Here is a 16,243-nt window from a genome sequence, read left to right on the forward strand (position 1 = left end):
TGGGGGGACAGGGACGGACAACACCCCAACAGAGAGCAGCAACTGGGAGGCTACTCTTAAGAGTACATTTCAAGACAAGCATCTCCAGAAGGGAAAAAAGGTACATTTCATAATGATAAAAGAATTAATTTATCAAGAAGTCATGACAATCCCAAATAACAGCGCTTCAAAATACAAGGGAAAATTGACAGAACCACCATCATCGTTAGAAGTTTTAACACCCCTCTCTTGGTAACTGATTTACAAAAAAAAAAAAAGAAGGGCAAAATCAGTAAGTAAGGAAGATTTGAACATCAGTTTCAACCAACTTGAACTCGTTGCCAGAAGAGAGGGAGGTGGGGGCAGGAGAGAAACAGGTGAAGGAGATAAAGAGGTACAAACTTTCAGTTATGAAATAAATGAGTCACAGGTATGAAAGTGTACAGTGTGGGAAATATAGTCAATAATTATGCAATATCTTTGTATGGTGACAGATGACAACTAGACTTACCATGGCAATCATTTTGAAATGTATAGAAATATCAAATTATGTTTTGCACCAGGAACTAATATAGTGTTATAGGTCAACTGTACTTCAAAAACAAACTCATAGAAAAGGAGATCAGATTCATGGTTACCGGAGGTGGGGGTGGGGGGAGGGGGAAGTGGATGAAGGGGGTCAAAAGGTACCAACTTCCAGTTATAAGATAAATAAATACTAGGGATGTAACGTAAAACAACATAAATATAGTTAACACTTCTGTATGTTATATGTATGAAAGATGTTAAGAGAGTAAATCCTAAGAGTTCTCATCACAAGGAAACAAATTTTTTTCTATGTCTTTAATGTTGTATCTGTATGAGATAATGGATGTTGAGTAAACTTATTGTGGTAATCATTTCATAATGTATGTAAGTCAAATCATTATTGCTGTACACCTTAAACTTATACAGAGCTATATGTCAGTTATATCCCAATAAAATGGAAAGAAAAAATAGAACATTCTACCCAGTAATTGTACATGGGATGTTCACTAACATATATTATGACCCGGACCATATAACAAGCCTTAATAAATATCATTAAAAAAATCCAACATATACAAAGTATGTTCTTTGACCACAACAGAAATAAACTAAAAGTCAATAACAAAAATATATTTGGAAAATCCTAGAAAACTGGCAATTAAAACATTTCTAAATTACCCCAAACTTTCCTTGTATCCATCAGAGAGCTAAAGTCACAAGATAACAAAGTAACCTGAAGTCCAAGGATGGACAGATACTTCCAAAGAAATGGGTCACCATGGCAGAGCAAGAGGAAGTTTAGCACTGTTATACAAGCAGCGAAGAAGAAATCAGCTAAAATTCTAAGAAATTGCTTAAGGCTGAGTATGGGATAACTTGAGAGGATAAAACCCCCGGAGCCTCAGACAGTTTGCACTCACTCATAGACTCTTGCCACAGACCTCTACTGGGTGCCCAGGAGGATGAGTGGAAACAGGGCAGGAGATCGAGAGACTCTCTCAGTGGTGCAAGGCATTGGCTGCCTCTGTGAGAAAGAAACAAGGCCTGCCACCCTGTCCAGATCCTTCTCTCACACAGAGAAAGCAAAAACTTTAAGCCACTGAGGAAGGGGAAGCAAATTCTATGCCATGTTGCTGGAAGAGGGGAAAAATCCTCAATCCCTGGGAAGAAGGGGGACAAGAACTGTCCTGAGCCCAGAATCTTGTATCAGTAGCGCTAGAGGCTCTCTACTGCTGGGGGTGGGAGCAGAAACTCTGAGAAAATCCCATCCCCGAGACCCTGGTACACACCCAGCTATCTACCTAAGACCAACACTATACCACAATAACAAAGAACTTTTTCTGTCCCTTCTCCTCTACCAATCTTGAAAGCACTAAGTAATAAGCAACACCAGCTCACCACTGAGGAGGGGCAAAAGTGGGGAGAGAAATCCCTCTTTGGAGCAGGCATGCAGAGTGAAGCACAAACACTGAGAAGAAATCTTTTGACATTTCACCTTCACCTTAAGCATCAGACAATATTAGAGGAATCTGAGGTCTCCAGTGCAATGAAGTTAACTACAGCAAACTAAAAACTCAATTCCAGTTCAACTGCAGATTAGATTGGCTTAAATCCCTACACTAACAACCACATAAGAGGTATACACATACAGGATTTAAATCTAATTACTTCAGCGTTTACTATTTTACAGACAACCAAACATTGTGACACAGGGCTTCCCTGGTGGCGCAGTGGTTGAGAGTCCGCCTGCCGATGCAGGGGACACAGGTTCGTGCCCCGGTCTGGGAAGATCCCACGTGCCGCGGGGCAGCTGGGCCCGTGAGCCATGGCCGCTGGGCCTGCGCGTCCAGAGCCTGTGCCCCACAACGGGAGAGGCCACAACAGCGAGAGGCCCACGTGCCGCAAAAAAAAAAAAAAAAAAAAAAAAAAATTGTGACACATATCAAAAAGCAAATAAGTAAATAAAACAAAGACCACATAAAAAAGTCTAGAGACAAAGTAATCAACAGAGCCAGACTCAGAGATGACTTAATGAAAATAAAAACACATCAAACTTTGTGGAATTCTGGTAAAGCAGAGCATAGAAGGAAATTTATAGCATTAAATGATGTTAGAATAAATGGTCTAAAATCAATGATCTAATAAGCCTCGGCTCAGGAACTCCCTGGTGGTCTAGTGGTTAGGACTCAGCACTTTCACTGCCATGGCCTGGGGTTCAATCCCACACACTGTATGGCACAGCACCCCCCTCCCCCCCAAAAAAAGCCTCAGCTTTAAGAGCCTGGAAAATGATGATCAAATTAAGGACAAATCAAGTAGAGGAAAGGAAAGATATGAAACAGAAAACATAAATTACACTCTATTTTTTAAATTTAATATTAAATTTTTAAATTTCCCAAAAGAAAATTCCAGGCCAAGATAGCTTCACTGGTGAATTCTATCAAACATTTAAGGAAGAAATAATACCAATCTTTTTTTTTCCCAAGAGGTGACATATCTAAGTGGTTTTGTTTGTTTTAAATTATATACTTATTTATTTTTGGCTGCATTGGGTTTTTGTTGCTGCGCGTGGGCTTTTCTCTAGTTGCGGCGAGTGGGGGCTACTCTTCGTTGCAGTGCATGGGCTTCTTACTGCAGTGGCTTCTCCTGCTGAAGAGCACGGGCTCTAGGTGCACAGGCTTCAGTTAGTTGTGGCACATGGGCTCAGTAGTTGTGGCTCGCAGGCTCTAGAGCGCAGGTTCAGTGGTTGTGGCGCACGGGCCCAGCTGCTCCACGGGCATGTGGGATCTTCCCGGACCAGGGTTTGAACCCGTGTCGCCTACACTGGCAGAAGGATTCTTAACCACTGTGCCACCAAGGAAGTCCCAATAATACCAATCTTAAACAAACTCAGAAAACAGAGAAAGATAGATCATTTCTTAATTCACTTTATGAATTAGGATAACCCTGATACTAAAAAGCTGATGAGAAACAAAACTGACTAGGTCAACATCACTCATGAACACAGACATAAGACCCTCAACAAAATATGAGCAAATTAAATCCAGCAATATACATAAAATAATACAAAATGTCCAAGTGGAGTTTATCCCAGGAATGCAAGACTGGTTTAACATTCAAATATAAATGAACTTCACTAAATTTCAGAAAAAAAGCAAAATAAATAATTGTTCATCTCAATAGATGCAGAAAAAAGTATCTAACAAAATTCAACATTCCTTCATAATAAACACACTCAGCAAACCTGGAATAGAAGGGAACTTCTTCAAACAGATAAAGCCCACCTTAAAAGAAAACAAAACAAAAACACAACTCTACAGCTAACATCATATTTATGGGTAAAATATTAAATGCTTTCTTTCTAAGATGAAGAATTAGACAAGAATGTCCACTGCAACCATTTATATTCAACACTGTACTGGGAAGTCTTAGCCAATAAAATAAGGCAAGAAAATAACATGAATGTGCACATAAAAAATCCAAATTAATGTATAAAAGAAATACTAAATTGATTTATCAAGGTCACAGAGTACAAGGTGAAAACTCAACTAAATTTTGCCACACTAACAATAGAAACTCAACTAAATTTCTCCATACTAGCAACAATCAGAAAATAAAAAATTTTAATTATCATTTACAATAGCATCAAAAACATAAGATAGAGTTGAGCAGCTGTAAAAGAAACCACGCAGCTCACAAAATATAAAATATTACTATCTAGCCCTTCATAGAAAAAGTCTTCAGACCCTTGCCCTACAGCCAAACTCTTTCTACCAAAAAAGAAAACATACCCAATAATTACACACAAAAACTCATTTGCTTTTCCCTCTCCAATATTTATGTTTATAAATATATACAGTAACTTTTAGATTACATTGGACACTTAAAAAATTTAGTGACGCTTGGGACATCCCTGGTGGTGCAGTGGTTAAGAATATGCCTGCCGGGCTTCCCTGGTGGCACAGTGGTTGAGAGTCCGCCTGCCGATGCAGGGGACACGGGTTTGTGCCCCGGTCTGGGAAGATCCCACATGCCGCGGAGCGGCTAGGCCCGTGAGCCATGGCCGCTGAGCCTGTGCGTCTGGAGCCTGTGCTCCGCAACGGGAGAGGCCACAACAGTGAGAGGCCTGCGTACCGAAGAAAAAAAAAAGAATATGCCTGCCAATGCAGCGGACAGGGGTTCAAGCCCTGGTCGGGAAAGATCCCACATGCCGTGGAGCAACTAAGCCCGTGAGCCACAACTACTGAGCCTGAGTGCCACAACTACTGAGCCCACATGCCACAACTACTGAAGCCCATGTGCCTAGAGCCCATGCTCCGCAACAAGAGAAGCCACTGCAATGAAAAGTCCACACACCACAATGAAGAGTAGCCCCCGCTCGCCACAACTAGAGAAAACCTGCGTGCAGCAACAAAGACCCAAAGCAGCCATAAATAAATTAATTAAACAAACAAACAAACAAATAAATAAAGTTGTTTTAAAAAGTTTTAGTGACTCTTGTTGAAAGTGATTCATGTGCCACTGACCTCTGATACATACTTTTCTTTATCTGGAATATTTTTTATTTTTAAAGGTAAATTTTCTTTCACCAATAGCAACCAGTGTTTGCAGTTTTTACATCCTGCAGATATGACATATGTTTTTGAAAAGAAATTCTATGTTAGAATAAAAACTAACAATTTAGAAATCAGGTTTGGTTCAGGAACAAGCAAATTTCAGTCAAGCTTAAGACTTGGTGGGAAATGATGGCTGATCGTTAATTCAGACACAGTGATTTAATAACTAAAGATAAAATCAGTTAATATTGCTTTAAAAATAGGGAAATTAGGCACTGAACAGAAGACTAATCCAAAAGACGTGGATATAGATTTACATATAAAATCAACAGTTTAAAAAATATATATAAAAATACATTTGTATGGTAGGTAAGATTGACAAGACATTATTTTTTTCAGGAAGTCTTCTTTAATTCTTCCGAGTTATGTGCCCTCCTATGTGTTTTCATAGCACCCTTCATTTTCCTTAATCTAGCACTTACCATGCTGCATCATAAATGCTTATAATCTTTTTTTTAAGCATTTTTAAAAATATTTATTTGGCTGCACCAGGTCTTAGTTGCAGCACTCGGGATTTTCGTTGCGGCACACGGGCTCTTTAGTTGCAGCATGTGGGATCTAGTTCCCTTACCAGGAATTGAATTCAGGCCCCTGCACTGGGAGCGTGGAGTCTTAGCCACTGGACCACCAGGGAAGTCCCTACATTTATAATCTTAACAAGGGCAGAAATCACATCTTTTCCTTGTCACTGCATCACTACTGTTTAGTACCATGATAAGCACATAATAGGCACTCAGTAAATATCTGTAAAATGAATAAAAAAGAAATCATATGGTAGAAGTTCAAAACAACCTATACAATCAGTGTTACTGCCCAAAATAAAATCTATGTATGTTTGATCATAACATTTCACATTTTAATTACAATTTAGTATTCTGATTTATAAATGTGAGTTCAGAGGTGGTATATGGTAGTATACATATGTCTTATATGTTTGGGTTTATTTAAGGGTTCCTTGCAAAAAGAAGGGGGGGGTTGAAAATCACTGACTTAGAAGATTAACATGATACGTAGCACTTAGGCTAGTCAAAGTAAGTCTTTTCTTTTGTCATTATTAATATCTCTATAAGGTACTGTGTGAAAACTCAGAAACTACTAAATAACACAATTACTTGAGAGCAAACTCATTTATGTGGTAATACATCCATTCCTGACAGCAGGTACCAAAATTATCTTTCTTGCGATGCCATTTAGAGCACTGTGAATAATTTCTAATTCAAAGCTTCCCAAAGGACATGTCATAAGGGAGAAACAAGTCATTCATATATCCTGAAATGATCAGGAAATAGAGTCCAGTTCTATAGTTCCTAATCCTGCTCCAGGATTAGGTCAAGAAGGAAATTGTGTGAGAAACTTTTCCTAATTCTTAACCATGGAGCAGAGAGAAGAAATATATACACAGTTGTCAGACATAAGGTGTCTTCAAAAACACAAATCTCTGATTAGCAATTTAGGTTCCATTAAAGATGAAAATGAATCATCTCTGATAGTGAATATCCACAGTCAGCTATGACAGATTAGGATCAAGTAAAGTTTTCTCCAATGTAAGAGGTAAAAGAAAGATAAATGATTGTCCTAAGGACTCCCAGTAAGAGATGCTTATGAAACTGATACCGTTATTACCCTGCTTTTGAGTATTTAACAACTTCAAACAGGAACATTATTACCCTGCTTTTGAGTATGTAACAACTTCAAACAGGAACTCAGTTTCCTCATGACCAAATGAATCAAGATAAAAGTAGCAATTTCCCATCCAAATGGTGGTGGTGATAACAAAATCTCTGAATGTATAATAATTATATATATTATGTAATCTAAACAATACATCAATCCTGGGAAACCATCAGGCCATTATTTCAATCCTTATTTTATAGATGATTCTCCATTTGCATATGTGATAAAGACAAAGACCTGTTCAAAATCACACTGATAAGCAGCAGCACAGATGGAGTTAGAATCTTTTTTTTTTTTTTTTTTTTTTTTGCAGTACACGGGCCTCTCACTGCTGTGGCCTCTCCCACTGCGGAGCACAGGCTCCTGACGCACAGGCTCAGCGGCCATGGCCCACGGGCCCAGCTGCTCCACGGAACGTGGGATCCTCCCGGACCGGGGCACGAACCCATGTCCCCTGCATCGGCAGGCGGACTCTCAACCACTGTGCCACCAGGGAAGCCCCATGGTCTTTTTTTAACAATACAATGCTATCTGTAATCTGGAAGTATAAGCCTCTAGATCTAGGGACATAAAGTAAAAGCAAAGAACCATCTAAACATATTATATTACTGTATCTGCTGATACAGAAGTACATTAGAAACAGCAGGGACTTTGGAAGTCGATTTGGATTTGTATTTCAACTCTGCTACTTACTGGTTTATGACCATTGATATTCAGATTAAGGGTCAAAATATAACTGTAAAGAGTTTAAAAAGTTAAATGAGGGATATACGTAAAGTGCTCACACGAATTAGTGTACGATGGAGGTTTCTAACCTTGGCCACTGTTACATTATTTTCCTTTCCCTTTCAGCTAGCAATAATTTAGGATCCTTGTTCTAGCATGGCTCCATCAGAAAGGTCTCTGGAGATGGAACCCCATAAGGTTCTCCTCAACAGAGACTGAGGCTTCTGAGCCAGGCACATAAATTACTTGCTCAAGTTCTGTCTGTAATTATGAAAGAAAAAAGGTTCAATTTCCTCCTCCACTTCTCCTTCCCTCACTTTCATTTGTAGAAAAAGACACAGCTAAGGGAAAAAAGAATTTTTTTAAGAGGTAATGCAGATAAGAAAGGGGGGGGATGAATAATTATTTGGGAAGAGGGTCCTGCTGACAAAGGATGGTTCACTGAAGTAGTAGGAAAAGAGAGTCCAGAGGAAAGAAAGAATCTAATCAACCTCTTGAATCCTAGACAAAAGGCATAAAGAAAAGTAGAGACCCATTCCATGACAACAGAAGATCTTAACAGCAGTTTACTGCAGAATCCAGTTAACCCTAAAGTGCTGCAAGAAAGCCTTGGACTGGGAAAGGCAAACATAAGAATGACTTATTTCCCCCATGAAAAAAATGGCTATCATATCTTCAGTTATAATAAGAGAAATGGCTTGTTTTTCTAGAGAGCTTAGACATACTAAATACAAAAGAAAAAAGTTCAAGAAGTAGTTGAGAAAGTACCCAGGAACTTCATTAAAAGAATAAAAAGGAAAAAATTAATGGTCCATAAGGGTTCTTTCTTACAGAGAACAGAAGGACTTATCTCCTTTACCCTTTATCATTTACCTTAGTACCAGGCAAGAAGGGTGTGAAAACACTAAAGAAGCTGTTAAGGGGAGGAAACTAAAGATTAATGGTTCATATGGGTTTTTCAGTCATTCTAGAGGCTAGAAACATATCCTTCTCCCTTAGGTCATGTCTCCCAAAATAGCATCTTAAAAATACCAAATGGCACAACAGAGATATACCTACCAGCTGTCAGGGATGTCTCAAATCCATCTTTAATTAAACAGCTGAGACTCTACTTCTTCATATAACTTTGAACTGCTACAAGTGTAAAGGGGACTATTTCTTCCACTGGGAAGAAGGGCAGGAAAGAACAATAGGCAAATTAATGAATTATATATGGTTCCAATTTCAAGTTAGTCATCTGTTTCAAAGGTTGTACTTTGATTGAAGTTATTAGTACCCAACAGCAAAAGGAACATGAGTTTAAATGTTCAAAATCACAACTAGGATGAAATCTCGTTCATATTATAACCATCAATAAATAACAAAAAGTGTATTATTTAAACTAACAAATCATGTTCTTCAAATAAAACATAAGGAGAATCTAATTCATTAGTATGCTATTGTTCTGCCCAACTACAGACAAGTTATCCATAAATGCCTAACAAAGTCAAATAAGACCAAAGCTCTAAAGTATAGACATATTCTTTCTTTTAAAGGAAAATTTAGATAACTTCTCCAAATTCCTATATCTTTTATGTCAATCTAATTCTGTAATATATTCATGTTAAAATAAACATCATCAGTTTGTTAGTGGCAATGGGGAGAGAGGAAAATAAACGGACTATTGGACATACCCTATGTAATATTTCTAAAACCTTTAATGCGGTATGAAGAAAACTGTTGAAAATTCTTCTTTCAGAAGGGGGAATGCCGATCTTGTAGAGTTTCAAAAGATGTACCACAACCTCCTTAAAAAGTTCTACAATCTTGAGGAATAGTGGAGGTTCAAGTACTGACCACCAGTTTTCTGTTATTAAAGGGTGAACACACAAAATAAAATTTAAAAAGTCACAATTTTCAAAATCATACTGACTGTTTTTCGAAAGCAGTGGCTCTTAACCCTTTGAAAACCTCAGGAAGATACACATAATATGGTATTTTACGTAACATTTCTAGGGTTTATAGATACCACCCCACCCTCAAGTTAAAGAATACGGTTCTAAAAGCTCTCAAAAGCAAAAATAAAGTTAGAAAGGTCTATTGAATTTACATTCTTGGTTTCCTAAGCTACATTAAAAACTTAATACGTAGTAATAAAACCACTTGTTAAAAAGTGCTTTGGAAATTAGGATTTTAATTTTTAAATAAAACACTTTTAAAACTGTATTGCTCCAATATTTAAAGATCTCTCCAACTTTTATCTTTCAACTTACGTAACATAAAGTTGAAATACTGTGAAGCACCATCCTAAAAATGCAAGGTACTCCTGAAAATCAAATACAGAAACTGAACAATGTAAAGTATACCATGTCTGTCCTTCCCCACGTTCACTATTTGTAGTTATTAACTACAAATATGACAATCTTATGCAGCAGACAGAAGGGAATACAAAAACTTCTGACAATATGGAAGCAATATGCTTTTGAGTCCCTGCTTCACTCTTCTAACCACTGGCTAATTCCCTCAGATTCCAGGATTCTACCCCTTGCTTGTTGCTTCCTCTGCTCACCCTCAGCCTAAAACTTCTTGTACTGATTTTATTACTCTTATGTATCTCAGATTCACATACCTAACAAATACTATTAAGAAGGAAAGCACTGCTACTAAATGTAGCAGGCAAACTATAATGGTCAGCAGATAGAGATGAAATGTATACAATTAGAAAAATTAAAGTGAGGAAAGTTTAGGCCAAAAACCCAGAGGAATAAGATCAAATAAACAGTGGAATCTCACCTACATGCAGAGACATCAGAAAATTAGCAAGTGAGGGAAATACAAGGCAAAGGGTTAATAAAGTTCAAGGAGGATTTAATACCCATGTTTGTTCAGTTTTAATTGTTCCTCCTCCTTTACTTCTTTAACAGTAAGATCACTCTGGAGGGGATGAGGAAGGCGAATACCAAAAACAGTTTTTATCTTTCCCGATACTGTCTCTGCTGTTGTGCTTGATTAAAATTTTAATATTTAACATGCTTTGCCTCCAACTCTAACAACTAGCATCAGATGACTAGCAAAAAGCAACAAACTGAAAAACAGGTTTATCTCACCTTAAGACAATGTCAAAATAAGCAGGGTAGCAAAATTTCAAACAGCAAAGAAGTTATGAGCATTTTCATTTAAAGAGAAAAGGTTGTAAAAAAAAAAAAAAAAAGTATTAAAATTCTTACCAAGTACTTTCAGTGGTGCCTTTTCTAGGTTCACAAGAGCTGTACCAAAGGGAATTGCTATTGTGGTGAAATTGTTGGAATCACTCATCAGGGGACATTCTGGTAGAGTAAGATAAAATCTCAATGCTTCAACATCAGGTAAGGAGCTAGTCAGTTTAGGAATAAGATTCTTTTCCAAGCTAGCTGCCACCTATATTTTGACAAAAAGTAAAACCTACTTCATTTAAAATGAATGCATATTCCAAAAAAAGAAAGAAGAAGAAAACCTTATACTACAGCAAATGTGAAACGGTGAAGGGAAAAAAAAAAAAAGAAACCATCTTACAATGAATTAATGAATGCACTTTAGAGCACAATGAAAATTAATGCCTAAGCAGTGCTAAGAGAATTTTAAAAATCTTGCATACAAGATTTTTATTTATATCTCAATTTAAACTCTACATCTATAGTTATACAGACTTAACCAACATGGTAATATTAAGTAATTAAGAGTCTGCTCTGAACATCTGGAAAGATTTACAGATATTTGACAGCTAAATTACAAACAGTTTAAAATAATATCCTATTTTAATTCTTACATTAGTATATTAAATAAAATTATACAGACATCTCAATAAAGTGTATGAAACTATAAAGTTAATTAGGTCACAAACATATAAAAAAACATGGAATAAAAAACTCAACAGGCTACATAATACAAATATAAAATGCTTTAAAAACAAACCTGCTGAGATATCTGAGGATGATCAGATTGTATAAGTTTGTGGAATAAAAGCCTAGCAGCATTCATATCAACCCCTGAAAATCTGGTGCCCGTTCTATAGTGATCATCATTGCTATTTAAAAAAGAGAGAGAGAGAAAGAGAGAGAGAGAGAGAGAGAGAGAGAAAATAATAAAATGCAACTTTAAAATTTTTTCACTTCTTTTTAATGACATTATTTAATATAATAAATTTGAAAAATTTGGTATACCAAAGAACTGTCACTCACCTAACAGCTAAAAAACTTCCATTTAGACAACCAGACGAAGAAAACGTTCCATCTATTTCACTAAAAAGAAATTTAAAAATCACAAAATCACAAAATGAGAAATCTAATTGTTCACCTTTGGTGGTTTTTTTTTAATAGATCTTAATTGGAGTATAATTGCTTCACAATACTGTCTTAGTTTCTGTTGCACAACAAAGCGAATCAGCCATATGCATACACATGTCCCCATAACCCCTCCCTCTTAAGCCTCCCTCCCATCCTCCCTATTCCACCCCTCTAGGTCATTGCAAAGCACCAAGCCAATATCCCTGTGCTATGCTGCTGCTGCTTCCCACCAGCCAACTATTTTACATTCGGTAGCATATATATGTCAATGCTACTCTCATTTCACCCCAGCTTCCCCCTCCCACCCCATGTCCTCAAGTCCATTCTGTATGTCTATCTCTTTATTCCTGCCCTGCAACTAGGTTCATCCGTACCCTTTATTTTATTTTATTTTTTAGATTCCGCATATATACATTAGCATACGGTATTTGTTTTTCTCTTTCTGACTTACTTCACTCTGTATGACAGAATCTAGGTCCATCCACCTCACTACAAATAACTCAATTTTGTTCCTTTTTATGGCTGAGTAATATTCCATTGTATATAGTGCCACATCTTCTTTATACATTCATCCCCTTTATTTTTTAATAAAAAATAAAATCACCTTTTATTTATTTATTATTTATGTGGATAAAATCCACATCACCTTTATTATTTAATAAAAAATAAAATGTAGTATTTAATGCTACAGAGCATTCCTCCAACCAACATTCAAAATAAATCAGAACTCTATAAATTACTAAAGATTAAGTAAATCTTGATAAAGGTATTACTGTTTATCTCTTTATTACTCTCTCAAACATTACTACCGTCCTCTGATTCATCAAATAAATCTGATGTTCCTAAAAAAATTTTTTTTTTGTTATCTAAAAAAATTTTTTATATAAACATGCACATTTAACTTTCTTAATTCCACATGGTGGTAAATCTAATCTGGAATGTTATTTTTCTGAAGACTACACTTCAGGCTTTTAAGAAAAATTTTAGTTTGGTAAAATAATTTCGAATTAAAAAAACAGCTGATCAGCTATAGCCCCTCATCCCAAATACCTACACCACCTTCAACAACAACAACAAAAACTTTAAGTACTAAACAAGTCCATCTTCAAGAAAAATATTCAAGAAAGAAGAAATACTCAACTCTTCCATGGAATATAGAAGTTAAAAGACAGTGACCACTATGAAGCTAGAAGGAACATTTTTGCAAACCCAATCCTAAAGTGGCTATATTTAATATTTTAAGTTATCATTTAATATATCATTATGTATATGAAAGAATCGTAACTTATAAACATCTACATGAGATCTCCTAAAATATCCACTATTACAGAAATTCTAGACAATTAAACTTTTGTATATAAACCATTCTGTAAATGATATTTAATGAAATATTTATTTAAATAAAAACTCCTAAGTACAGGTTCCTCTACCATGGAGTTAAGAGACTTTGTGTAGATAAAATATTTTTCTTACTTGGCTATCTCTACAGGAAATCTTCCAGAGGGGTAGCTCAGCCATTTTTGAATTAGAGCTTCATTCACAGTCCAGATCTGCTTCGAAGGATCAGGATATCTAAAGTCATCTGGTGGCCCACAGTTCTAAATTTTAAAATAAGCAGATGAGTCAGAGGGAAGAGATATTATATATAAACCAAGACACGCCTCCACTATGTATTTGGAAGTTAATCTCTACTAAACACCTGGAACAAAAACTTATCAAATGGGGACTTCCCTGGTGGCGCAGTGGTTAGGAATCCGCCTGCCAATGCAGGGCACACAGTCTCAAGCCCTGGTCCGGGAAGATCCCACATGCTGCGGAGCAACTAAGCCCGTGTGCCACAACTACTGAGACTGTGCTCTAGAGCCCACAAGCCACAAATATTGAAGCCCGCGCACCTAGAGCCCATGCTCTGCAAGAAAGAGAAGCCAACGCAATGAGAACCCTGTGCACCACAATGAAGAGTAGCCCCACTCGCTGCAACTAGAGAAAGCCCATGTGCAGCAACAAAGACCCAAAGCAGCCAAAAATAAATAAAGAAATAAATTTTAAAAAAAACTTATCAAAAAAAAACCAACTTATCAAATAGATCTGAAAAATTTTGTAGACTTGAGGGAAAAAAAAATTAAGGCAATTACTTTGTAACATATAAAGAACATTAATATGGGTTTAAAAACAACTTCTAAATTATCTGAGCTTAGTAATTATTTATATGATTACTATTACCTGGGGATTAGAGTAATGTGAAAAGCTTTGATCTCCACCTGAGAAAATTCTTTTTACACAGAAATATTCTTCAGAATCTGTAATAAAAATAAAATATAAAACATTCAAGATTTATATGCATTTTTCAGAGCATCAAATATGCTACTGGATTTTCTCTTAATCATCTAACTTAATGAGACCTCCCAATCATGGGCTCAATGATACAAAATGACTGGGAATGGTCTGACTGCTATGGAGATGAGACTGACCAAGTGACAAATGTTAATGATCCCACAAGCACAACAAGCATTTGATAAGTTTTACAAGTCTTTCTTTTGACCTGCTCACCAAAAAATGGCAGTTTCTAGTCTAGATCTTTATTATCTCAATATATTTTAAACTGAAGATGGTGTAACATTTGAATGAAAGGTATAGAAGATAGCTCAGAAGAAAATAAAAATTAAGAATATTCATTTTGGGGAATTCCCTGGTGGTCCAGTGGTTAGGACTTGGCGTTTTCACTGCTTGTGGCCTGGGTTCAATCCCTGGTTGGGCAACTAAGATCCCATAAGCCTCGCAGGGTACAGCCAAAAAAAAAAGGAATATTTACTTTTAAAAAGAATGACAACAAACAAGTATATGTTAAATCTTCCTGAGTAATGCAAAATTCATAACGTAAAATTATTTTCTCTTTCAATATAGCTGTACAAAAGAAAGATGACACACATAGCTCTTTGTTAACAACTATTTATCAGTAACACCCAAATCAGGTCCAAAAACAAAAAAGTTAATACACAAATTTAGTAGAAGTAAAGAAGGAACAATAAAGCGCCTTTTTTTCAAGTTTTGTGTTTTATTGTGATGTTTATTTTTCTTTAAAAGTTTGTTTTTTTTTAACATCTTTATTGCCGTATAATTGCTTTACAATGTTGTGTTAGTTTCTGCTGTATAACAAAGTGAATCAGCTATATGTATACATATATCCCCATATCCTCTCGCACTTGCGTCTCCCTCCCACCCTTCCCTATCCCACCCCTCTAGGAGGTCACAAAGCATGGAGCTGATCGCCCCATGAGATGCAGCTGCTTCCCACTAGGTATCTATTTTACATTTATTTGGTAGTGTATATATGTCAATGCCACTCTCTCACTTCGTCCCAGCTTACCCTTCCCCCTCCCAGTGTCCTCAAGTCCATTCTCTACGTCTGTGTCTTCATTCCTGTCCTGCCCCTAGGTTCTTCAGAACCTTTTTTTTTAGATTCCATATATATGTGTTAGCATACGGTATTTGTTTTTCTCTTTCTGACTTACTTCACTCTGTATGACAGACTCTAGGTCCATCCACCTCACTACAAATAACTCAATTTCGTTTCAGTAAAGTGCCTTTTTAAAAAGACATTCAAAGCCTCTTCCTTTTTCTCCTCTCCTGTACCTCAAAATGGAAAGAGTATTATTATCAAAAATACCGCTAGCCTAGTATTTAGAAGTATCACATACCAAAACACCATAGCTCCACAATGTAACTTAAGGCCAGTTATTTCCAAATATAATCCATTTCTGTGTTCCTACTGCTGACCCCCCCACTCTTTAGTTGACTAATTCTTTTAATATAAATTTATTTATTTTTGGCTGCGTTGGGTCTTCGTTGCTGTGCGTGGGCTTTCTCTAGTTGCGGGGAGCAGGGGCTACTCTTCACTGCGGTGCGCAGGCTTCTCATTGCAGTGGAACACAGGCTCTAGGTGTACGGACTTCAGTAGTTGTGGCACACAGGCTCAGTAGTTGTGGCTTGCAGACACTACAGAGCGTGGGCTCAGCAGTTGTGGCGCACTGGTTTATATACTCTGCAGCATGTGGGATCTTCCCGGACCAGGGCTTGAACCCGTGTCCCCTGCATTGGCAGGTGGATTCTTAACCACTGTGCCCCTAGGGAAGCCCAGTTGACTAGTTCTTCACCTTGTATTATTTGTGACCACCACTGCTACAGAATTATAAATTCTTAAGGAAGGGACCACATCTTAATTTTCTTGATCATTCCCTACTACCAAGCACAATGTTTTATTTGTAAAAGAACTCAGTAAATATTTAATATGAATATATAATATAAAAAATTATCTAGCTTAGATAATACTAAGAGCTTCAGAAATCAGAACATTAATATGACCAAATTTTCCACAACAAGACTGCTCTACAGCCAAAAATTTTTAAGAACAGATTAAAA

General features: G+C 36.8%; 1 protein-coding gene across 8 annotated transcripts in view; it reads right to left on the reverse strand.

Annotated features, from left to right (window-relative positions):
• The window catches only part of HERC4 (HECT and RLD domain containing E3 ubiquitin protein ligase 4), a 137,880-nt gene that overhangs the window by 46,780 nt on the left and 74,857 nt on the right, over window positions 1-16,243 (reverse strand). For 6 of the 8 annotated variants that reach the window (XM_029201250.1, XM_029201255.1, XM_029201251.1 and 3 more), the window contains exons 9-14: window positions 14,048-14,124; window positions 13,298-13,422; window positions 11,720-11,779; window positions 11,454-11,565; window positions 10,730-10,919; window positions 9,197-9,369 (exon numbers count right to left, since the gene is read on the reverse strand). In XM_029201250.1, coding sequence (XP_029057083.1) covers window positions 9,197-9,369; window positions 10,730-10,919; window positions 11,454-11,565; window positions 11,720-11,779; window positions 13,298-13,422; window positions 14,048-14,124 — 737 coding nt within the window. Of the gene's footprint in view, window positions 1-8,582; window positions 8,688-9,196; window positions 9,370-10,729; window positions 10,920-11,453; window positions 11,566-11,719; window positions 11,780-13,297; window positions 13,423-14,047; window positions 14,125-16,243 lie in introns of those variants that run through there. The other 2 variants (XM_029201258.1, XM_029201259.1) reach the window with 2 other exon arrangements.

Source organism: Monodon monoceros, unplaced genomic scaffold (genome assembly GCF_005190385.1).
Source record: "Monodon monoceros isolate NGI ecotype Baffin Bay Population unplaced genomic scaffold, NGI_Narwhal_1 Super_Scaffold_4, whole genome shotgun sequence".
NCBI lineage: Eukaryota > Metazoa > Chordata > Mammalia > Artiodactyla > Monodontidae > Monodon > Monodon monoceros.